Source organism: Eschscholzia californica, unplaced genomic scaffold (genome assembly GCF_041429995.1).
Source record: "Eschscholzia californica isolate CP2 unplaced genomic scaffold, dmEscCali1.0.p SCAF_1, whole genome shotgun sequence".
NCBI classification, from domain to species: domain Eukaryota; kingdom Viridiplantae; phylum Streptophyta; class Magnoliopsida; order Ranunculales; family Papaveraceae; genus Eschscholzia; species Eschscholzia californica.
In genome coordinates this window covers 81,247,587-81,272,625 of record NW_028238198.1, presented here as the reverse complement: position 1 = coordinate 81,272,625, position 25,039 = coordinate 81,247,587, and the positions used below count along the sequence as shown (strand labels likewise).

Sequence of the window (25,039 nt, the reverse complement as noted above, 5' to 3'; positions counted from 1 at the left end):
CTACGCTAATGTAGCTTCTTGACCGTGAGACCCACTATCACCATGGCCGTGAGGCCCAATAGGAAGATGGTCTCCATCATACTCCCCCGCTGCGGAACAACTTGCCCCCAAGTTGGTGTTGTCATAAAGCGGATCGTCCAAGTAATGAGGATATATATCAGCGATGTTGAAGGTAACTTCGGCGACGAGTTTGAAAGCAATCCTTAGTTCCCACTTTTCACGAAAATTGCCGAAAATCCGAAGAAGAAAAATATTGACAATATGACCAATTATAATGTAAAACATATATTGCCAAGATACTCGCAAAAGCAATACCAACGTAGATACGTCTAGTAAATTGCGACATCGTCCGTCGTCTTTTAGTTTGACGAAAGAGGTCACATATACAACCTGTCTTGTTCTTGGAAAAACAATGGATGGCCATGAAGATTGGTTTGTATGATTCTTTGAAGTTGAAAGCCATGAAGAAATCAATGGAGGAGAAAGTATTTTATGATTTGACACAACTAATTCGTCTCCTGGAATCATATATGGATCAAACAACTTATTCGAGCTTGTGTTAGTCAGTTGAATTTCTTCTTCTTGATCTGTCTCATCGAAATTTTCTTCCTCCATTATTGAAAAACTAGGATTTTTTTTTATCAAAAACCTCTCCTTCAATAATATTGACCATGGTAGTCGAAGGAATTTCGGATAATAATTTGTTCGATTGGATTTGAGATTCTATAAAAGATAAGTATTCATGTAAAGGGAGAAAAGCATATCGAAAAATACTTTTCACTTTATTCCAATCATCTACGAACGGTTTTCCTTCATTAACGAGTCTCCATTGCATCTCGTTGTATTTTTCATACACTCTTGTAGACAAGTGTTGTTCAAGAATAAAACCTTATCTTCATCACGAACCTCTTGGTTTATAAACCAATCTTCCATCTGTTGAATCCAAAAATCTATATGATATTGATAATCAAACATAGGAATTTTGGAATCGACATTAATTTTGTTTTGATCTTTTCGATCAACATAGAGTTGTTGTGCATCTCTTAAAGGATCCCAACCTAAACGCAGATCCAACATTCAAGATGAGAAGTATTTAAAAAAAAATTATCTGTTCCCAGATTCTTAAAGCTCTGAATACCAGCTGATGTAGATTGTTGCGGAAGCGTAAAAGTAATGGAATCCACCATTGTTAATAAACTAAACTAACGAAATAAAACTGATAAAATAACGATAAATAATAAACTTGATTAATAACTTGATTAATAATAAACTTGGTTGATAATATTCTCTGATCTGGTTAACAAAGACAGACTAGACTTCTCTTATATAGAGATTGTACTTTCCTAGATAGACTCAAATAAGGAAATAAGATAACTACTAATAATACTTTCCTTGATTGCTAAGACTCATAATTATGGAAACCCTAAATACTTAATTATAGAAACTACGCTAATGTAGCTTCTTGACCGTGAGACCCGCTATCACCATGGCCGTGAGGCCTAATAGGAAGATGGTCTCCATCATGGTATTTTTAAAATTAATAACAATATGAATGTGTAGATTCATCCAAGGCGTTAAATGACGAGTAATGTTGATGTGTCAGAGACCATTCGTAAAGGGAAAGCTATACAAACATTTCACCGTGGAATTTCTTGACTCTTCGACTGTAGAACTGTTCGAGGCACTGGAGCATGTGTTCCCACTAGGGAAGTAACTCAAATGATAGACATGGAGTTTGACGAACGAAAGGAAATAGCAATACATGATGTTAACATTATGGAATAGATGATCCTTCTGTACCAAGTTCAAGCTCAATAGGCATATGTAGAAGATGAAAGAGGGTTTACATCTCCAATGTGCCTCGCAGTGAGGTGTTTATGAAATGATTTTGACTGGTTTTTTTGTGTTTTTTTTACTTAAATTGATTTTTGTTAAAGGTGAAAGAGGGATCCTCCCCTTCGCCGGACTGGTTAAAGAAGAAGGATCCTCCCCTTCGTCGGACTGGTTAAAGAAGAAGGATCTTCCCCTTCGCCGGACCGGTTAATAAGATGAAAGAGGGATGCTCCCTTTCGCCGGACTGGTTAAAGAAGAAGGATCCTCCCTTTCGCCGGACTTAAATTGATTTTTTTACTTAAATTGATTTTTTACTTAAATTGATTTTTTGTGTTTTTTTACTTAAATTGATTTTGACAAGCTCAATAGGCATATGTAGAAGATGAAAGAGGGATCCTCCTCTTCGCCGGACTAGTTAATAAGAGAGAGGGAGAGAGTAAAGAAGAAGAGAGAGAAAGAAGAAGAAGAGTAAGAGAGAAAAAGATTTTTTTTTTGTTAAAGGTGACCGGCCAGAATTTTTTATTCCGGCCGGCAACCTTTCGCTGGAGAAGAAGGGTGAGGTGGACAGAGGTGATGTAGTAATTGTTATATGAGGTGGATAAAGAAAAAGAAAAAAAATAAATTACAAAAATGCCATGGGGGTAGAATTGAGAGGTTGGAAAAAATTTGGGGCCAAAATGAACTGCCGGGTACTTATGGGGGCTAAAACGGCCAGTTGGTCACAAATCGGGGGCCAAAACGGAATTAACCCATTTCGATTTCATTTTTTTAACTGGTGAAGGTCCAGATCTGGTTCTTGAAGAACCAGATCTAGAGAGAGAAAAAAAAATTGGAGAGAGAGAGAGAGAGGAGAGAGATTTTATTTTTTAATAATTGAAGGTCGTCGGCCGGAAATTTTACCGGTCGGCGACCCCTGCCGGAGAAGATAATGATGTGGCGTCATGGGTGACTTGGCAGAGAGAGGAAATGAGATGGAGGAGAGAGAGTAACGGAAAGTTAAAGATAACGGAAAAATGTGGTCATATGGGTATTTTTGCTAATCTAAGGGGTTAGACAGGAAGCTGGTCACAAAGTTGGGGCCATTTGAGAAATAACCCTAATTTTAAACATTAAAGTATAATCAATATTGTCATTTGAAAGTGAATACATGACGATTTATTTAGTTTTTCTAAGAAAAATGTCTACTTACTAAAAGGACTAACGCTATTTTACTATTCGTGTCCCAATACACTAGAGACATATCCCTTTACTAAAGACCTAGGAAAAACGTTGTGATTACATAGTAGGTTTGGCACCTCTCTACGAAAATCCTTTCCACTTTCAACCAATCATAGTTCGATTCTCTCCAAATGACAATACTAATTTAAGGTTTTCAAAACTAAACGAAAATTATGATTTAATGTGTTTTCAAGACCCGTGTTGAGAAAACTCTAAATTAGTTGTAGAAATTGTAGCTTAATTACTATACAATTATTGAGAAAATGTAATATCTTTGTAGGTAGAAGATAATTAACAGAGTAGATTTTGTTGACACATTAAAATTTGTAAAATAACTAAATAATAACAAGACATTTTTTTGTTATTAGAACGGAGAATCTTTGAAATCAGTACCCTCATTAGCGATTTGAATCTTAACATGTGAAAAGCGCAAAACATTTATAAATTGGTACATTTGGGAAGCCATTTGTTTATGGTAGCTAATATATGGAGAACTCATTTTCTTATGTGGACAAAAAGATTTAGAGTAAGCAAACTTAGTTGGGGACAACCTAATTAAAGGGTCTAAAATTAACTACTCATCTTTTCTTTTTTTCATTCTCATCACCATCTTCACCGGTCAGAAGATGAAGCATTTCTAGCCATCTTCCATGGCAGATAAGTAAAATCCTGCAAAATCCTAGAAGGGAAATGAAATTCATTGAAAGAGAGAAGATAAACGAAATCAAAGAAGATGTTTACCGAAAAATCAATAAATTTTAGCAAGGAATTCAAACCCTAAATCAAGCAAATGAAAGTAGTTTTCTTCACGGCAAAAGCAAACCCTCATTTCAAACCAATTGAGGTTCTGATAACAACAAGAACCCTCTTAAATAAATAAATTTCGTCATCAAGAACAAATAAACCAACAGGTTTTTTAAAAACACAAAAGTGATAGAAATCTGATTATTCAATTCTTAACTAAAACCCACGCTCCATTTTATAGACATTCAAATCAGATAAATACCCAATTCTTAACGAAAACTCTTATTTGAAATCAATAGAAATTAAAAGAATATAAATTAGGGTTTCGTTTGGACAGTCCATCACGGAAGCGAAGAACGAGAATAAAGAGAGCAAGAAGAGAAAATGGTAGTTGCCGGTGAAGACGGATTGTCGCCGGTGGAGGACAGATTATGCCGGTGAATATAGTGATGACGAAGACTAGGAAAATATACTTCCCACCAAATTTTGTTTGTCCACTTAAAAAAAAGTTGTTGTGCATCTGTTGGTGGCCTTGTTTATTACCAAGTGAAACCAAAAAAAGGTTCTTATTACGCATTTATTGGGTATCATTTTGATAGTTCAAAATCTTATAGTTTGTCTCTTATATGATATGTTGAACAAGAACCCATACATAATGCAGAAATTAAAGAAGGGTTAGATGATGATAAACCATAATAAACATTTATCGATGGCAGATGTCCTTTTTCGAGATTATGTAGTTCTTGAGTGATGAATCAAACAAATGCCATGAAATCCAAATGAACGGTAATCAACGCTATTTATGATGGATTTACATCATGCAAATTTATGAATTCACCATTAATTCTAGTCACTACAGTGGCAAAAGAACAACAATCTTAGTTTCAACGTATTACAGTTTGGAATTCGAATGTTTTTTTGTGATTTTCTTACGGGGTTATGATCCATGGATTTCGGTGTCATTGTTGTATGTTGGGGGTTTGGGGGTGGGGGGGTGGGGGGGGGGGGGGAGGTGAAGGAGATGCTTTGAAATTCTACTCCACCTTAACAAATTAGAACTAATATATGTTATGTGTCTGAAGCAATGAGGAGTACAACAATTCGACTAAAGAACACACTATTAGTATCAAGTGATTGCTCCAATTAGTTTTGATTTGACAAAAAACACTATAGATTTTTTGACTGGTATGCAATGTTGCTTCAATCTAAGGATTTGACGTCACAACATACATCGAGAAGACGAAAGGAAAAGAAAAGAAAATTTATCTTCACTCAACAACTCTCTACATTTCTCTCCTTGGTTCATCATTCTTACGTGTATTTTAGTACTCCATAATAAAGTTTATGACCTTTAGGATCCTTTCATTTTGTAATGGTGTACTCATTTTCCTTCATGTTGTAATTTATTTTTGTAAGTTCCAAGTTGTAAGTTACTTATGTAAATCTCATGTTGTACTCAAAGAAGTCAAAAATCTCAAAACTATGTAATGGATTGATTTCCTACATTTAAATGAAAATTCTGGTTTAACTCAAAAAACAAAAGAGTAAAAAAAAATGGTGAATGACGGTTATATGGAAAGAAATAGTGGTTCTGACTAACAAAATTACCCCATTGATTACACTTCAAATGAAAAACAATAAATTCTAAATCTCGTAAGATTTTATTTTTTATACCACCACAATCCTCGATATTTAATAACTACCTCAATCCAACGATTTTTACATACAATCCTTACCTCGATATGCTTTTTGATCCACGAAAGTCAAATTCACTCTAGAACTCACTTGTGGCAGTTAGCTACTTATCTCTCCTTAGAGTTACAAGGAAGAGTTTTAAAAATTGCTAGGATTTCAACCCATTAAAGCAAAGATTTTTACCATTTAATTTTATTTTTAGGATTTCTAATTGTTACATCTGAAGAGAGAAATCTCCTCCTTGGGACAGGTTTCCGTCTCTTTTTCAAATCCTCTTTATCTAAACTCTTTTTCCCTAAAATTTATATTGTCATCCACCAAAACTCATCAGGATAATTTCAACTTTATAGATGTCCTAAATTTCAAAAGTTTAATTACGAAGAGAAATACTTCAACGTCAATGGAGTCTACAATATCAGAATCCGATGTTTATAGTTGTAAGCATCGTATTGTCTCCGGTTTCAAAATTTAGGGAATACTTGCTTTCTAAACTCAGTTCATCAATGTTTTACCCATATCGTCCCATTATTGCAAAAATTTTGTGCATCTAATCATCCATATCCATGCCAAGTAAGATCTTTCAACTTTCTTTATTTAGGTTTTCATTTTTTATATTGATTTTGTTTTAGTTATTTGGTTGTTTCTGAATCTCGAGTTTTAATTGTAGGTGGAGTTCAAAGATTTTGTGTAGTTTATGCTCTGAATAAGATTGTCTGGGAAATGTTTGATTCGCCTCATGAAAGTATTTTTCCTTGCGAACTTGTCGAAAATCTATGCAGTATCCTCTATTAATAGTTCTTGTGGTTTAGTTTTTAATATGCTAAGTGATTACACCACACCTGTAATAACATATTAAATTTGAGTTAGGAGTTACTGTTGGGAACCCAACATTGAAAAAAAGTCAGAGGCTCCCAAAATTGGAACCTAGCCATCTGTATTGGACTTGCTCTACTGAAAATGTCAGGGGCTTCCAAAGTTATGCTAAATGAGGGACTACAGTATTCCGTGGGACTACAGTATTCCGTCGAAGATAAATGAGGCGAAAAATAACATAACTTTGGCTTCTGCCATTAGATTGAGTGGGGGGTGTTTGGCACTACAACTGGAGGATCTTCGAGGAGGAAGAAGCAGAAACCAGGGTGTTCTGCTCTGCAGTAGGTAGGAAGGGAGCCGCCAATGTTTCCATTCGAGCTAATAGTTCTAAAAGTTGACTCGATCCGTTGGTGTTTTTACTTCAGTTAATTTCTGGATCAGTAACCTTAACAACATAATTTGGTTTTAATATACTTCATATATTACTGACTTCTACCTAACTCATTTTGGTTTCACTGTTAATGAGAAAATATGTTGCATGCAACATTTTTTACTATGCCGAAAAATGTCTATTATTAGTAAATTTTGGTCTGACTCAAAGTTTCTCAGGTTAAACCAGTTAGCTGGTCGGACGGTTAATATTTGAGTCTTGGGCGAGTTTAGGTGTGACTCAACTTAACCTCTTTTCTCCCTCCAGTGTACAATGTTGAGGAAGATTGTTTGGTAATTGACCCAAACTTGGCAGGGAAGTTTTATATCGAAATAAAATGTTTAATTAATGATGTAACAGTAACGCATAAACAATTTTTCTTTTTTGACGTGTAAAGTGGGAGAAAGTTATTACCTTGCCAATTATCATCCAACTAAACAACAATTTAAACAAAAACAACTCAAAAAAAAAAAATTGATTTTCAATTTGTTTTGGCCCCAAATCCGTGTTTGATATATATATATATATATTTTTTTTTTTTTTTTTTTTGAAAGCAAATCCGTATTTGATATTTAATAAGGATAAATAATACCTTTCTGCCTCTGATCCAAAATGAATCAAACCTCTCCAAATAACAGTAGAACCTTCCACCTTGTATTTTAAAGAGCTCCACAGACATGTTAGGTACTCACTCTCATGGGCCAGTCAAGATTCTGTGGAGTCTAACGTTAAAAAGAAAAATGGAAAACTTCATCTTTTAAACAGTGGGAGTACTTATTTTTGTGTTGCCAAACTGCACCTTATATATAGGTATCATTTTTATATTTTTAACTAGTAAAGATTCAACCTCTCACACTAATTGTACCAACATCATTGCCTCGTAGTTAAAATCGAGCACGACTTAGTTCTTAACATGTAGGCTTTAGGACATTTAATTCGTCAGGCTATAGGTCATTTAATTCGTCGAGCTTTAGGTCCAGTAGTATTTCGGCGGTTATCGTGTTTATCACATCGTCTCGATGTATCAATGTCTTGTAACGACTAACGTCGATGGTAGTCGACTTCTTAGAAAACATGTCCTCTAAGCCACATGATTGAAAAAGTGTTGTTATTGCATAATAGACTTAGGACCCCTCTACGTGAATCCTTTCTACTTTCAACTTATTCTAGGTTGATTCTCTTAAATGATTGTACTAATTAGAATTTTCTCTATAAGTAAACAAATTATGTTTTAATATGTTCTAAGAACACATGGTAAGAAAACTCTAAATTGGTTGTAAAAATGTATTTAGTGATTATACACTTGTTGAGAAAGTGTAAATATAGGTAAACTATAATTAGTACAGGAGATCTTTTTGAGACATCAAAATTATAAAAAACAATTAATAGAGGAGATCTTTTTATGATATCAAAATTATAAAAATATTAAATAATGACAAGACATTTTTCTTTCCTATTTCAATCGAAAATAGTCGAAATTTGAACAATCATTGTCGACTTAAACCTTCACCTCTTATATATTACCAAGTGGAACCAATAAATGTCACATCTATTGGGTACAAGTTTGACCACTGAAAACTTTATTGGTTGGCAAACAAGGACAAATATTCTTAGTGAATATCATATGTTGAGCAAGAAGCCATACATAATTTCGAAATAGTTCAACAAAAAAAAAATACATAATTCCGAAATCGAAGTAGGGTCCTATGAGACATGCTAGAAGAACAATGGTTACATAATGATGAATCTATATAATAAAACAAAAGGGAAAACGATGACTGAGACAAACATCTTTTCTTAATAAAGGATATTGTCTAGAAGCCCTTCTCAAAATTTAAAATATAGTCTTTCGTAGAAATAAAGTTACCTATTTAGAAAAAGATAATCCTTTCCTTTTTAGAAATAAAAATTCTAATTTAAGAAAAAAGAAACAAAATAAATTTCAAGGGTTAAAAAAATGAAATTAAAATCTCTCTCTCTCGATAAAATAATAACTAATTTAGGAGAAAATAAATAAAAAATAATAACTAATAAAAATCTTGTTTCAACAAAAAAAACTAATAAAAATCTCTCTCTCAATAAAATATAACAATAAATTTCGTAACATTTGATTGATACAAGTGTCTGTGCCCTAGGGCACGGGATATACCCTAGTGACTATTATATCGAAAGAAATAGTGGTAATGACGAATTGCCCCATAGGTGTACTTGTGTTCTGTCTCTTACAGTTTAAAGTATAAAAACAACAATCCTATATCCGGTAAGATTTCATATCGACACAATCCTGGAAATTCAATAACTAATACAATCTCAACGGTTACATACAATCCTTTTTTTTGTGAACGATTACGTGAAACCCACTTTTGGACCTCATTTGTGTAAGTTAGATACTTTTCTATGATTAGAATTAAAAGAAAGGCGACCAGAAATTACTATAAATTCAATCCTTAAAGCAAAGATTTTACCACTTAATTTTATTTTTAGGGTTTCTAATTGGTGATTAACTCTTTCACCTGGAGAGAGAAATCTCGTGCTACAGACAGGTTTCCGTCTCCTTTTCAAACCTTCTATCTAAACCCTTTCGTTGTGAAATTTTCTCTGGTTTTCCACCGAAACTCATCAGAATAATCTTATCTTTCTTCCTTATAGATTCCCTGGATTTCAAAATTCTAACTGCGAAGAAAAACACTTTAACGTCAATGAATTCTACGAGATCAAAAACTACTGTAGTTTTACCATCTTTGTCTTTGTCAATGCCTCCTCGTATATCTTTCCTGCTTAATCCGTCCTGTGTTTTTAGTTTTAAGCATCGGATCGGTCCCGGGTTTCTGAATTTGGGGAATACCTGCTTTCTAAACTCGATTCTGCAGTGTTTGACCCATACGGTCCCATTATTGCAGAAGCTTTGTGCATCAAATCATCCACATCCATGCACCGGTAAGATCCTTCAACTTTCTTTATTTTGGGTATTCATTTTTTTGATTCATTTTGTTTTCGTCATTTAGTTGTTTCTGAATCTTGGGTTTTAATTGTAGGCGGAGTTGAAGGATTCTGTGGAAAATATGCTCTTAATAAGATCGTTTGGGAAACGTTTGCTTTGCCTCATGGAGGAATTTTTCCTTATGCATTTGTCGACAATCTAAGCAGTATCCTCTAATTTATAGTTCTTTTGGTTTAATTTTTAATATGATGAGCGATTATTCAATTTAGTTAAATCTAACTCTAGATCTGAATTGATTCGTTTGAAAAGATTTTCAAACCATTTGTGTGGGCATATAATCGATCTAGGTTAAGAGTGATGTGCTCCTGACTAAAACAAGTCATATCTCAGATAAGTTTGACTTTGATTAAGATAAATTAGACTTTGATTCAGGTAAGTCAGATTCAAACAAATTAAATTTTTGACTTCACCCAGACTATGTTGACCCAAAATAAATAAATAAATAATCCTAGCTAACGGGAACAGTGACTTTGAACTCATTTTGGGTTACTACTTTATACTCACAGGTCCTCTCGTTAACTCACCAGTTTAGCCCCTTTATTCAGATAAAAAATAGAATAGCCTCAAAATTGACATTTGTAAGTTGATTTTTTAGTAGTTTTCTTCCAGTACTACCCTTATACGGTTTAAATGTTTCTCTCTCTTCTTGATTTATCAACCCACTTCAACTCACTTTCTCCCTCATTCCTCTCAAACTCAATAGACGACCCAATTCTTAAAACTTTTTACTCTTTTTAGTAATTGTAAAATTAACATTTTATATTATGATTATCTCATTATTTTGTACTACATTTGTAATTCTTGACTTAAATAATTTCAGATATATATTCTTCTTTTAGGATTAATCAGCAGGAAGATGCACATGAGTTCCTTCATTGTGTTCTCGGTAAACTTGAGAGTTGTTCTTCTAATTCTTCTTCAGAAGAAGCGAGTATCGTAAAGACGCTCTTTGGCGGTAATCTTAAAAGCAAGGTACTTAGTTAACTTCAACCAATACTTTTCTCTAGGTGATATCTATTTTAGGTTTCTGGTATAAGGAACGACTTTATCGTATTGGAACACCTAATAATTTTTTATGTCCCTCTCACCATGCTTTTAGAGGTTGGAAATAAATCAAGAAATTTTTATTGAAATTAAAAACTATCTTAACCAAAAAAATAAAAGTACAAATATCAAAATTGTCTTTTGTTTTCATGTTTTATATGCAATCTCTTCTGCAACGAATAAACCACCAAAAATAAACATTATATTCTTATGCCTGGTTAAAGTCTTTTCATTCATTTTCTATTTGATACATTCATTACTTCTCAAATCATTGATAATGCTTCATCAATGATAAATAATGTTCATTAATAGAAAATGATTGCTCACTAATGGCAGCGGCTTTGGGGAATAAAGAAAATTCTCCGGAGAATAAATTCTCGAGGGAATCCAGATTTTTTTGAAAATTCTCCGGGGAATAAATTTTTATGGGGAATACAGAATACATTTTTTTGAAAGTTCTCCTCCATCTCATCTGTTCTCTCTGCCACTTCATCTTCTCGACACCTCATCATCTTCTCCGGCGAAAGTCGCCGGCCGGGCAATTTTCCGGTCGGCGACCTTCAAACATAATTTTTTTTAAAATGTTCTCTCTCCTCTCTCTATCTCTAATTTTTTTTTTTCTTACCTCTCTCTCTAGAACTGTTCTAGAGAGAGAGGTCTGTTCGTGATGGAACACGAACAGAGGAACACGAACAGAGGAACACGAACAGTGGAACACGAACAGAGGAACACGAACAGACCTCTCTCTCTAAAAAAAAAAATAGAAAGAGAGAGAGAGGAGAGAGAAAATTAAAAAAATTATGTTTGAAAGTCGCAGGCCGGAAAATTGACCGGCCGGCGACTTTCGTCGGAGAAGATGATGAGGTGTCGAGAAGATGAAGTGGCAGAGAGAGGTGATGAGATGGAGGAGCCTTTTTTATAGCATCTTCTAAAATTAGAAGCCCCTTAGCAATAAAAAGAAACATAAAAAGTCTTTATTCTCCGGAGAATTTTCTTTATTCCCCAAAGCCGCGGCCCTCACTAATTTGCAAACTAAACGTTCACTGTATTAGTAATTATGTGGGGTGAAAATGTCTACCAAAAGGAAAAAAAAATGTTTTTTGTTGTTACCTTTCAATGAAAAAAAAAAATTTAAGTAACCTTTTATCTTTGTTGTCAGAATTTCAGTCACTTTCTATTGGTTGAGATGGGATATATCGACCATTGTGATCGAATTGGACAAATTGCGACCACAGTAGTCGAAATATTTTACTTATTTTTATTATATTGTTCGAAATTTTCACTTCAATTTTATGGGAAATGTAAAAATGATCCATGCACTTATTCGTTTTTTTTTTGTTGAGAGACAGAGAGATCTGTCAACAACAACAAAAAGAGATCTTCAACAATTAAGTTTTTTAACCTTGCGACGGGTTAGGTTTAAATATTGCAGCCTAATGTGAAGTGAATAAATGATGTTTGTACAATTCTTTTCAAGAAAATGTCTACTTACTAAAAGAAAACTAGTATCTCTTTACTAATTGGGTCTCAATACATTATATACAGAGTCTATTGTATCAAATACTTTATTTTTATTTGTTTTCTCAAATTATTGAGAAGAAAACACTTGATTATGTGCTCTATGTATTTGTGTTATGCTAGATAGCATAAACAAACTAGGAAAATAGGTTCTTCACATTGTAGGCGGTGTTTATTTATATTTTTCTCTTGTGGAATCTTATCCGTCAAAAATATTAATAGTCTGATTAAAATTGATCCAAAATCAATCAGAATATATTGTTTAGGTGAATCCGGCAAAAGAAAAACCCCTGAAACTAACTGTAGACAATTCAAATTTGGAGTAAGATTTTATATCTAATTTAGGGAAAATAGGTCATCGGTACAGGAGCTTTGTTTTTGGTTGTGGAACCATATTAGTTGAGTAAAATTGTGGCTCCTCGTACCATCTGGCAAAATAAACACTACCTATGTTATTATGACATTTGTTTGTGCATTTCAGCTTCGATGTCGCAACTGCAATGCTGTGTCCTGCTCTTTCGAGGAGTTCATCGACTTGAGTTTAGAGATCAAAAAAGCTAAAACTCTCTATCGTGCTTTGAAATCATTTACTAGAGTAGAAAAGATTGGAGACCGAGGATCAAAATTCACTTGCGGAAAATGCAGGGAAGAGGTAATAGCAGAGAAGCAGTTCAGAGTCAATCGACTTCCTTCAGTTGCTATATTCCATCTAAAAAGATTCGAAAATCATATAAACGGTGTGGAGAAGATTAAGAGCAACTCCAATGTGGGGCTCGGGCTCCCAATTTTGGGAGCCCCTGAATTTTGGGAGCCCCGGGGCTTAGAGCAACTCCAACGTTGGGCTCCCAAGAGGGGCTCCCAAATCCAAAATATGCACATGTGTGGTGTATGTGTGTGAGGGTTGTGTTTTAAATTTTGGCTCTAAATCGGAGTTTAACATTCCCATATAACCGAAATTATGCAAATTGGCATTTGGATCCATTGAAAAAAAAAATTGATAGAAAGAGTGAGATGGAGAGGATGGATGACAAAGAAATTGAGAGAGAAATTGAGAGAGAAATTGAGAGAGAGAATGATAATAAGAAATTGAGAGAGAGAATGATAATAAGAAATTGAGAGAGAGAATGATATGAAATAGAAGTATGGGGTGGATCCCCTTTAAATAGGGGATCCACCCCATACTACCGTTGGGAGCTCCCAACTAGCCGTTGGGAGCTCCCAACGGTACAAAATCAGGGGCTGGGAGCCCCCAGCCCGGGCTCCCATTTGGGAGCCAGGGAGCTTGGGCTCCCAGCCCCCCCGGGAGCCCAGCCCCGGGGCTCCCGGGTTGGAGAACGTGGGCTGGGGGCTGGGGCTCCCAAATTTGAATTTGGGAGCCCAGCCCCCCCCACGTTGGAGATGCTCTAAGAGATATGTTTACTACCCTTCAGTGTTGAACTTACAGCCATACACTACCAATCCTCAAGGCTGTTCTCAAGTAATAACTTCAATCTTTTAGTTTATATTTATTTATGTTTTTAGGTGATGTTTGTTTTTTTATTGTCTGAATCTGACTCGTCTGATTCTTCTAATTCTGATAAACCCAAAGTCAACCTGAATAAGCCATTAAGACACGGATTAGAAGAAACCTAAAATCTTGAAATTTAATTCGAGTTCATGTGGAAGTGGGAGAGGAAGAAGCTGAAACTATGAAGTGTTTGGAAGAAACAAAAAAAATTTGTTTCCACCCAAAACATTGTACCCAGAAAAATTTCATTATTTTCCCAAATCACCCACTTTATTTTACCCTCTATGTACAGTATCATTAATTATAACATTTTGACAATTTTTAGTCAATTGAAAAATATGTAGGCTTTTTTAATTATTATAATAACTTTTTCAACTTAAAAAGTCATTTTCTATTATTATTTTGTTCTTGCAGTCAAACTTTATGTACGAATTATACGCGCTTGTGGTTCATATTGGGGACTCTGTTTCTTCTGGTCATTACGTTAGCTATGTTCGCTGGTCTCCAGGCAAGTGGTACAAGATGGATGATGAAAAGGTAATATTTACATAAACTGATCACTCCTATTTTTTTCATTAAAAATGTTTATTCTATTGACATAAATGAATCAAATAGTTTGAATGTATCCATAATGTATTCGAGGAGCATCCCCAACGTATGGGGGTTGTAGCCCCAAGCTGGAGAGCTCCAACCGAGGAGCCCAACGAGAGAGGGATTCCCGACCCCTATTAGGTCTCTTCGGTGGCTATTTGGGATGGATCCCCTAATTTTACAGGACCACTCCATTAAACTTATTTTACTTTTTTCTAGAATTTTTAAAAAATCTTTTTTTTCATTTGAATATAAGTTTTTATCCTTGCCTGATTTATTATCCGAAAATTTAATTGACCAAAATAGTTTTTCATTGAAAATTCATATATATTTTGCAGGTCACAAGGGTAAGTGATCTTGAAGTTCTTTCTCAGGAAGCTTACATATTATTCTATGCAAAAGAAGGAACACCAAGGTATTCAAGTTTCAGTAGGGAGTTCAAAAGGCAAATCAAAGGCTTAGATAGGATTACTCCTTCCCCAACTTCAGCCTTTGATTTGGGTCGTTCGGGTGCTCCTTCTGAAGAAAGAGATAACAATATTGGCATTGCTGTTGAAACTAGAGATGATAAGAAGGAATTCTCTGCTCCGCCTGGTCGTCTTACTAACAACTCTGTTCACTATACTAAAATGGCACCACCACCACCTAGATCTCCTCCTAATCCGGACGTATCTGCCAAAGAACAACCAGGTAACTAACTAGAAAGTATCTTCCGATATTATATTTATTGTCGGCTAAGTTATGAGTGTGTACTTCTTTTTGTTAAATTCGTGGTCATATAACTCAAAACCAACTGTTACAATATAACTGACACTAAATGATATTCTAATGTAGCAGCAGTGAGGAACCACAGTATTCCGCAAGGCCCTGTAAAAGTGAAAAAAGCTCTTAAAAGAGCAGCACCGGACAAGGTAGCAGAGGAGTCGAAGATAAATGAGGCGAAAACTACCGTACCTTTGGCTCCTGCCATTAGATCGAGCGAGTGGTGTTTGGCAAGTACTCCTACAACTAGAGGATCTTCAAGGAGGAAGAAGCAAAAACCAGTGCGTGCTCCTATGCAATAAGTTGATTATTGATTAGCCCTAGGAGGGAGGCAGCCACCGGATGTTTCTGTTTCGACCTAATAGTACTAAAAGTTGGCTCAATCCGTTGGTTGGCCAGATGGTTTAAATTTGAGTCTTGGTTGCTTAGAGGAAAAAAGAAAAGTTGCTTAGATGAAACCAGTTGTTCGTGAAGATTGTTCAGTGATAGATTAAAACTAGGCAAGAGAGTTTTATATCCAAATAGAATGTTTAATTAGTGATGTAACAGTTCAATAGTTCCTGAATGTTTAATCCAATACAGGAAAAAATTCATGTGCCAAGGCGAATTTCCGCCTACTAAACAACAATTTAAACCAAAAAAAAAACAATTGAAAAAAATGGTTTTTAATTTGTTTGGCCCCCATTTTGTTTTTGATATTGAAGAAGGACAAATACCTTTACACCTCTTATCCAAAATGAATCAAACCTCCCCAAAATAGTATTTTAACTTTCGATCTTGTATTTCGAAGAGTAGCACAAGATGTTACCCTACGGAAATTGATACTACATTTTTATGCTATGCGATAACAAAAGGGTATTGTTCTAGTGATACAATTTTTAGAAATGCTACAAAAGGCTATAAATCAACCACTTCATACCTAAACAGGAATCTCCCGAGATCGATCGAGAGAGATCCAGAGCTAGGGTTTTGTATCACTGGGTACATATCTGATTTGCAAGCCCTAAATATCATCTACACTTAATGAGAAAATATTACAAGTTCATTTAAAAATTATCATTCAATCTCAACAAAAACATGCTCTGAGTTCTGACAAACAAGTATAATCAAAAGATACAAATTTGTTCTTCATTTTCTGATATGATATATACTACACAGTAAAAGATGTTCTTCTTGTATAAATGAAAAGTAATTCAAGTTCTTTTTTATAGGAAGCCGGTAAAACTGAAGATAATAATAGTGAAGGAGATTTCACTTCCATCAGAGGATTCTGTCCTGAAGATCTGTTATGAAAGTGGAAGCTAGTGAGGTTATCTTCTTTCCTGTTTCTCCAGCTATATTCTTCAGAGATGAGATATCTTGTGATGCCTGTTCAGAACAAAAGAATGATGACTTTTTAACATGACAATTTTAAGCTACTAGTTCAACTCATATAACTGATAACAAATGACATGTAACGATTTTCAACAAGTTAATGAAGTCGATCCCGGAGGATAGATTACCTGGAAAGAGAACCGGTTAATGAGCTCAGCTGCAGTAACGTCAAGTACTGAGTCGTTGTCCTGACCAAAGAGATCGGCACTGGATATTGCTGAAGAACTCTATAACCAATGACAAGAAAAGAAAACACTGATCAGACAAACATCAAAAAGAGAAATTACCCGCAATTTGGACAGTTTTACTTAGAATCTTGAAATTTTCAGCAAGTCTTAAATTAGGGACGGAGCAAGTTTCTGTGTATTCTGTAGCCAGTGAACTTCTCATTTCTTAAAGATGCAAAGTTATTATATCAATCTAAAGATCATATGTATGTACACACCGAGAATTTCTGCAGGGAGACTTGAGCTTCTGACTCGGCTTTCTGATGATCCCCAAAAAATTGAGCAGATGAAATTGACTTGGCATTTGTAAACTTCTTCCTAGCTTCGTCCGTTTCTTGAATCTGGCCATCATAATAAGTTACAAACCCAAATATCACATAGATAAATCGTAATGGTTGATCATAACAAGAACAGATGAGAAGAGAGTTCGGAAAGAACATCATTGCTTATCTACACTTCTGCAATCCATGCTCAAATAAATAATATAAGCAACAGAATGGCCCATCCTCAGATAATGTAAGCAAAACTAATGCCTAGGCTATGTGGATTATAAATAACAAATGACAACTTAATGTGTCAATTTAGTCAAGCTACTTCATCGACCCAAACTAATATCACTTAGATCCTACTCCGAAAATCATTTCCGAAAACAACATTTTAGCTCCAACTCCGACATGCTTTCTGTTCAATGTGGAATGGCTGAACAGATCCAATCTTGTCTTTCCCAGTTCTCACAGTTAGTAGTTGAACTTAAACAATATGCTAGAAGTGGCAAACTGATACCTAGTGATAAAGTAAGTGCATGAATAAACTCAGGTTCTGTGATTTCATAATGGATCGAACATGCGGAACTACCTTAAAAGGTCAGTTAGCAGTTGATTGTAATAACAAATTAACAATGATAGTGAGATGCCAATTATTAGTCGTACCACTAAACAGTTCATCATAAACTCCAGAGTCCAGATAGTTACAGCATAAGTTACTTCGCAAGTACTTGTGTATCTCTAGGAACACACAAAAATTTAAAAAAAAAAAAAAATCAAGGGAGGACCTACCTGTGGTTTAGAAGAACTGGAGGAAGCTTTCTTTTGAAATCCACTATCCATACCAAATTCTGAAAAGAAACCGGATGATTTTGGTGGGGAAACATGACCACTCATACTTCTGCTTCCAGAACTGATCTCAGCAGATTGTACGTTCTCCACGTACTCAAAGCGGGAAGGAAAATATGAGTTAGACGTTGTGTTTGTACTAGCTGACGTGACAACTACAGGAGCTGGTTCCTCTGGTTTCTGATCGTAAAGACTTTCACTTGGCTGCAAGTACGAAAGCAAATTATAAGAAATTAAACAATTTCCATTCCAACCAATAAGTTGCACTAGGAGTTGGATCAATCAAAAACTAGTTTCAGATTTTCATAATATATTTGAAGTACTAGATCTCAGTTACTGTATGCATGTGCTTACCTTTGTTGTAAGCTTTCGAACACCAAGACCAGTAGATTTGGTTCCAGTTCTTCTTGCTCCCAACGGCTTCTTAATAGTACTTGTAGCTACAGTATGAGTGGGAGCTTTAGGTGACACAGAGATTTCAGGGGTTTCATTCTTTTCAAATGACTTCCCTTTTGAGGTATCTGCAATCTTGATATCTGGAAGACCATTTGCTGCTTTGGGTGACTGAGAAGCAACAGGAGATGAAGGTAAACCAGCCTCTTCAAGAGTGCTTTTTGCAACTTCTTTTGAAAGTATTTGCCTATACAAATCTGCAGCTCTTGATGTGTACTTTGCCTCAATCTTTCCCCCGTCGGTCCAGCCATGCTGCTTGAAAAAAACTTGTGCACGGTTGTTTCCTCCAAAACTCATCATTTTCAACTGCTCTGGACTCCACGAGTCTAAATTTGTGGACCTGGGTGAAATAAAAGAAACCCCAAATTTGAATGGTATAGAGTGAGGGGTTAGTCGAAACTCTTTAACTCCATATCATTGTCTTGGATGCTTTTACCGATACAACTAACATGCATTGAATTCTAAAGTTAAATTGCAAGAACAAATATGGGTAGGTATTTTTCTTATATAAAAATAGATCCCTAAAAACAGAGAAAAGACAAATCAAATCCCATATAGTTCTGTCAACAGTTGGTAGCCCAAGTGGTTCCAAGGTGTTGACATAAACTCCAGAAAGCCCTGGAGGTCCCAGGTTCGAATCCCAGAGAAGGTGGAATCTTTGTTATTTGAATTGGGATTATTAGGGTGTAAATAATGTTGTTGGCCTTTAGGGCATGTTCTAGTTGGGCTATAGGCCCGGTCCTGTTAGTGTTTGAGTGGGCGGTTATCGAGCTTATCACATCTATGATGTATCAAGTGCCAAATGTAACGACATACGTAGATCGTAGTCGACTTCCAAAAAAAAAAAAATCCCATATAGTTCTCAAAAAGGGAAATCAAATTACCAGATAGATCAATGTATATATAAATCACTAGTTAAAAAGCCCTAAATCAAGCATGCAGAAAATGTCGGTACAAAGAAGTTCATCAAGTTAGGTAATTAGTAAAATTTATATGTATTATCCACTGATTGAAGTTGACAAATCATGACCTTTTTCAGGATATAAGAAAGAAGATTACCTAACAAAGCTTATATGAACCCCAAGACTACGATGAACAGCAGAACAATCGATACAGAGAAATATCCCATACGTAACAGATGCCCATGTCGGATTCTTAGCATTACAATCAAAACACATCTGAACATCAAATTTTCCAAACAAATCAAAATATAGAAATGAATATTAAAGATCTGAATAAAATCGTTTCAGATCTGATCTGATATGAAATTAACTCGAACCAGATCTTGACAAAAAAAAAAAAACTTAAAATGTAATAATACCTTGTTTTCCGACTTGGCTTTGAGCTTTCTGAAAACAGCCGTTTTATCAGGAAAACTTTCCGACGCCATTAGAGAGAGAGAAAGTAAAATCCCAAGAGGAGGAAGATTTTCTTTTCCCTATCAGTAGTAGAACAAGATTTACATCCTCCAGGGAAATCGAAGCAAACAAACGCAAATTGGTGTCTAATGTTGGTGCTCAGTTTTTTTTCCACTTTTGTTTCTGTTGAAAGGAACTGCCCTTGGCTTTTCCTCTATTTACGTTTAAGCGAGATGCTTGGTTAGGGGATAAAGGTCAAAATGTTAGTTACTTAATATTTGCTTTGGGTAGTTTTAAAAGCACCCCCCACAACTGATAGCTCAGCTAGTAGTGCATGTACTCTTAAATCTTAGAGGTTCCGCAATTGATTCTCAGTGGAGGTGAAATCGAAGGTTGATTCAACTTTGGTTATTAAAAGTGTAAATAATGTAGTTAGATGGGCTTTAAGCCATTAGTTTAGTTAAATTGGGCTTTAGATCTGTTTCTTTTAAAGTTTATTAATGTCTTTGTAATGACTGTCGAATTTATAAGGATGTCCAAAAATTTTCTATTTGTTTTTACCCAAATCAAATCTCCATCTCTCAAATTTGAGTCAAATTCAAATGATTTACTTTGTGTAATTGGTTTGAATGATTTATTTCAGGAATAGACGATGCATGGCTTAAAAGAATAAGGCGATTTAGTTTCATACAAGATAAAAACACAACCACCACCACCACGGATTGATGGTTAGTGTTATGATACGAGTTCGAAAACAGATGTCAACTCTCTTAAGGCCATGTCTTTACACATAGACCCCCAAACGATTTGGTTGCATGGAGGCCTGATATCTTTATATAGAGTCCCAGATGAATTGGTTGCATGGAGACGCAGCGCCTATAGAATTTCCAGTGGAGGCCTGATATCTTTATGTAGTACTCTTTTTTGAAATGGAGACTCTTAGGTACTTGGTCCATCACTAGGCCAATATTGAATTAAACTAATCACCCCATGCTTATTATCTGATATAATCTTCTTTTAACTCCTCTGGTCGTTCTTGTAATGTTTAGTTCCACCTCACCCGGACATATTCATCTTTGCTAAGTAATCAGCCGCATTATTTGCTTCTCAGACTTTGTATTCTATGCGGAAAATGTCAAATTTGGTCTCCAATCGTTTGATCCATTGGTCTTGTTCACCATTTATGTTGTTCAACATTAAAAATGTAGTTCTTCACTATCATAATTCTTCTTCGAATATCACAAGAGTCTCAATCATTATTACATTTGCAGACAATTTAGATCTTTTGGACATGACAACGGGAGGAAGTACTATTACTCTCTGACACTTCTCAACAAAAAAAACTCTCTCACACCTCTTGGAGATTAGAATATGCAAAATCGATAAAACCCTTACATAATAGATCTATCAATGGGCTATCCTGTTATGTTGCCGAACTTGGATGGTAAGGTAATCTTAGAAGATGGTAAATTGGAAGCCGAGACAAAATAAATTCTGTCTAAACTTTAACAGTAATAGAAATTACCCATTGGATGCAATATGATCCATCATACGTCTTAATGGAGAAAGAGTCATTACACACATGACAACAACTACATGAAGCATATACAACATGAAGACTGGGAATCAAATGTTGACACTTACGTTCTTAAAGATCATAGAAATACCCTTAAAAACCATCAAAATGATACCTAAGAATTTTGAAATTACAGACCCCTCGAAGAATCAAACCCACAAAAATAAAGTAATAAAAACAAATAATCCAAACTTAAAGCAATGGTGGGACTAGTTTAACTAACATTTTACGCAACCAAGTGGACTAGAACCATGACAATGCAACCACTGACTATGATATCTACATAAAATATAAACTTTTCTACTCAACACGTGAGCCATATTCTTTAACTCGTTTCACATTATATCTTCCTTCTTTGTCTATGTGTTGTTTGGACTCAATAATCTACATTGTTTAGAACAATGATATCACCATATAAAAATATTCTTTTTAGCGAATAAGAAATGTTTGATGAAACTCCAATTATAACTACTATATTCGAATAGCACAATGCAATAAGTAGGGGATTTTACCTTCCTAAATCAATAATTTATAAAAATTATTATTTTGTTTTGTTTTTAGATTATTTATTGTTTTGACGGCCTTCAGCTTGTGACAGATTGACCATGTTGGCCCCAGTGTTGTGGTTGTGAGTTGTGACTAATTTTTTTCTATTGAAAACACATGCTAAATGAGTTTTGATTGTTAAATATGATTGTAAATTTAAATTCCCATCCAAGTATAATGAAAGATTCTGTTTATATTTGATTTTGTTTTTCAATGACAAGAAGACAAAGAACTTTTGAGATATCAACATAAAAGTGCCAATTGGTGGAATCTTTTGCTTTTATAAGTTTAATAAAAACAAGGGTTAATAACTATTTAGGTCAAAAAAAAATGAAAAATAGTTGAAAAGGTTTTAAACATTTGGAAATTATTAAAAAGGTCAAAAAAATCCCGAAGCTGTCCCGAAACAGTAAATTCTCCTCTCCACCGTCAACAAATTAAAAAATGACGCCCCGTATCCCACCTATATAAAGATTTTTCAGAAATAAAAAAATCAAAACTCTTCGTTTTCCCTCGCGAATAGCAGAGACGCTGACTTCACGACGCTTCATCTTCTTCGACTTCTAGGGTTTCAAATCCATTCGATTTCACTAAAATATACTTGATCAATACTAAAGTAAGTATAAATTCACTAAATCTTCCATTTCTCAAGATTTTTTTCACTAAAATATACTTCATCTTCTTCGACTTCTGGATTTTTTCGAAATTTTTGGATTTGTAAATCAGTCAAATTTTACAGAAGCATTTGGTTTGTTAAACATATTTTTTTGTTGTTCGTGGTTGTTTAATGGATTCTGATAACATGATTTTTCTCTTACTTGTTATGGTGTTAAATCGAATATGCAAACTCTAGTTTCAGTTATAGATCTGCAACTAGGGTTTACATACCAAATGTTATTTGATACTGGTTTTGGTATGTAGGGTATGCACACCCTAGTTGCACTGGTAGATCTGCAACTAGGTTTTACATACCAAATGTTATTTGATACTGGTTTTGGTATGTAGCGTATGCAAACCCTAGTTGCACTGGTAGATATGCAACTGGGGTTTACATACCCAATGTTATTTGATAATGGTTTTGGTAAGTAGGGTGTGCACACCCTAGTTGCACTGGTAGATATGCAACTGGGGTTTACATACCCAATGTTATTTGATATTGGTTTTGGTAAGTAGGGTGTGCACACCCTAGTTGCACTGGTAGATATGCAACTGGGGTTTACATACCCAATGTTATTTGATATTGGTTTTGGTAAGTAGGGTGTGCACACCCTAGTTGCACTGGTAGATATGCAACTGGGGTTTACATACCCAATGTTATTTGATACTGGTTTTGGTATGTAGGGTGTGCACACCCTAGTTGCACTGGTAGATATGCAACTGGGGTTTACATACCCAATGTTATTTGATATTGGTTTTGGTATGTAGGGTGTGCACACCCTAGTTGCACTGGTAGATATGCAACTGGGGTTTACATACCCAATGTTATTTGATACTGGTTTTGGTATGTAGGGTATGCACACCCTAGTTGCACTGGTAGATCTGCAACTGGGGTTTACATACCCAATGTTATTTGATACTGGTTTTGGTAAGTAGGGTGTGCAAACCCTAGTTGCACTGGTAGATCTGCAACTGGGGTTTACATACCAAATGTTATTTGATACTGGTTTTGGTATGTAGGGTATGCAAACCCTAGTTGCACTGGTAGATATGCAACTGGGGTTTACATACCCAATGTTATTTGATATTGGTTTTGGTATGTAGGGTATGCACACCCTAGTTGCACTAGTAGATATGCAACTGGGGTATGCAAACACTATTTGCATTAGCTCATATGGAAATTCTACTTGTGCAAATAGTATTTTCATTAATAGTTTCTCTTTATGTGTGCAGAAATGGCTAAAAAGGGTGAAGAAAAAAAGCAAATAGTCATAAAAGACAGCAACAAGGTGTTGAAGAAAAACTATGATACAAAATGTTATAGAAGCACTATGAAGAATGGTGCAGTTTTCATGCAAAAAATATATGAGAAATTAAGTTTAAACCAAGTAAAAGCTTTATCAGAATCACCTTTCGGGGGATTATTCAAAGCTTTTTACAATGATGAAATAGAGAAAACAAATTACGAAAGACCAATATCTATCATATATGAATTGGTCAGTAGATATTCAGTAGAGCGAGGAAAATTTGTTTTTGGAGATGTTGAAATGGAATTTAAAATAGATGATGTGGCTATCCTATTGGGTTTGCCAAAGGAAGGTGTTGCTGTTTCTCCCTTTGAAGGGATAAAAGAAGAAGAATTTGTTAGAACTTATTTTGGAGAAAAAGCTCATAAGGTTTCTACATCGTTTATAGAAACTGTTGTTGAAAAGTTCATTGAAGAAAAAAATGAGCATACAGATGATCTTGTTAAATTGATGATAATGCATTTAGCTTCATCATTCCTTTTCGCGACACAAGCTGGAACAACAATTCAAATGTCGTTCACAAATTTAGTCAGGTCAATTGAAAACATCAAATCTATTTCATGGCCTACTGTGATTCACAAATACATGATGAAATCAATTGAAGAAAATGTTGATAAACCATCAAAGGCATCAGGATGTCTTCTTCTACTTCCGGTAAAATCAATTATTTGTGTGATTTATTAACTTTGTGTAATTTGATTACTTAGTCTGAACTGTATAACAACTATTCTACTTTTAACTTTATGCAGTTTTGGTTTTGTGAGCATACGAACCCCTATAGAAGAATCCAGCAAAAGAAGGACAAATGTCCTCGAATTCTGAGATGGAGTCTGGATCACATGAAGCTTGATTTTCTTCAAACATTAGAAGAAATATCAGAGAACCAGGTATTTTATAATATTCTCCTAAATTTTTATTTGCATACTGTAATCATTTTATTTATGCAACCATGTGTTTGTAAACATGTCTTATGCAACCATGTGTTTGCAAACATGTCTTATGCAACCATGTGTTTGCAAACATGTCTTATGCAACCATGTGTTTGCAAACATGTGTTATGCAAACAATTGTTTGTATAACACAGTGGTGCAAACAACATACTGTTAGTTGCATATGATGTTTTCATATGTTTAATGCGTTCTGAAATTTGCAAACATACTGTTCAAATTCAGGTTTCAGATAATTTTATGTTTCCACTCTCTGAAAGTGAAGAAGAGATGATTGCTGGTGGAATATTAACTATTTCAAATGCTGATGATTTGTATTCGAAGCA

The 25,039-nt window shown here is 34.9% G+C and overlaps 3 protein-coding genes and 1 long non-coding RNA gene across 4 annotated transcripts in view; 2 read left to right on the top strand and 2 right to left on the bottom strand.

Moving 5' to 3' along the window:
• Positions 1-1,141: 1,141 nt before the first annotated feature.
• Positions 1,142-25,039, bottom strand: part of LOC147569825 (uncharacterized) — a 41,466-nt gene continuing 17,568 nt past the window's right edge. The window contains exon 2 of the mRNA XM_086656350.1: positions 1,142-1,242. The gene's annotated coding sequence lies outside the window, so the exon portion shown is untranslated. The remainder of the gene's footprint in view (positions 1,243-25,039) is intronic.
• On the top strand, positions 12,660-15,757 carry LOC147569830 (uncharacterized). Its single transcript, XM_086672373.1, has 5 exons — positions 12,660-13,051; positions 13,705-13,773; positions 14,218-14,340; positions 14,733-15,084; positions 15,232-15,757. Exons 3-5 carry the CDS (start codon positions 14,227-14,229, stop codon positions 15,456-15,458), a joined length of 693 nt encoding a protein of 230 aa, XP_086528499.1. The 5' UTR covers positions 12,660-13,051; positions 13,705-13,773; positions 14,218-14,226; the 3' UTR covers positions 15,459-15,757.
• LOC147569829 (putative ADP-ribosylation factor GTPase-activating protein AGD8) lies at positions 16,181-19,923 on the bottom strand. Its single transcript, XM_086656349.1, has 7 exons — positions 19,644-19,923; positions 19,382-19,500; positions 18,224-18,662; positions 17,813-18,073; positions 16,976-17,098; positions 16,659-16,757; positions 16,181-16,524 (listed from the first exon to the last, which is right to left on the bottom strand). The coding sequence occupies exons 1-7, from the start codon at positions 19,710-19,712 to the stop codon at positions 16,417-16,419; spliced, it is 1,218 nt and encodes a 405-aa protein (XP_086512475.1). The 5' UTR covers positions 19,713-19,923; the 3' UTR covers positions 16,181-16,416.
• Positions 24,319-24,994, top strand: LOC147569828 (uncharacterized). The gene is made up of 3 exons (XR_015238826.1): positions 24,319-24,420; positions 24,516-24,653; positions 24,939-24,994. It is a non-coding gene; the product is annotated as an uncharacterized LOC147569828 (long non-coding RNA).

Excerpts from the sequence above, each read along its gene's own strand:
- LOC147569830 (XM_086672373.1), top strand. The coding sequence starts at position 14,227 with ATGTACGAATTATACGCGCTTGTGGTTCATATTGGGGACTCTGTTTCT. Across the intron at positions 14,341-14,732 it reads ACAAGATGGATGATGAAAAG|GTCACAAGGGTAAGTGATCT; the intron begins GTAATATTTACA and ends TATATTTTGCAG. Across the intron at positions 15,085-15,231 it reads ATCTGCCAAAGAACAACCAG|CAGTGAGGAACCACAGTATT; the intron begins GTAACTAACTAG and ends CTAATGTAGCAG.
- LOC147569829 (XM_086656349.1), bottom strand. The coding sequence starts at position 19,712 with ATGGCGTCGGAAAGTTTTCCTGATAAAACGGCTGTTTTCAGAAAGCTC. Across the intron at positions 17,099-17,812 it reads CCAGTTCTTCTAAACCACAG|ATTCAAGAAACGGACGAAGC; the intron begins GTAGGTCCTCCC and ends TATGATGGCCAG. Across the intron at positions 16,758-16,975 it reads TCTCCCTGCAGAAATTCTCG|AGTTCTTCAGCAATATCCAG; the intron begins GTGTGTACATAC and ends CATTGGTTATAG.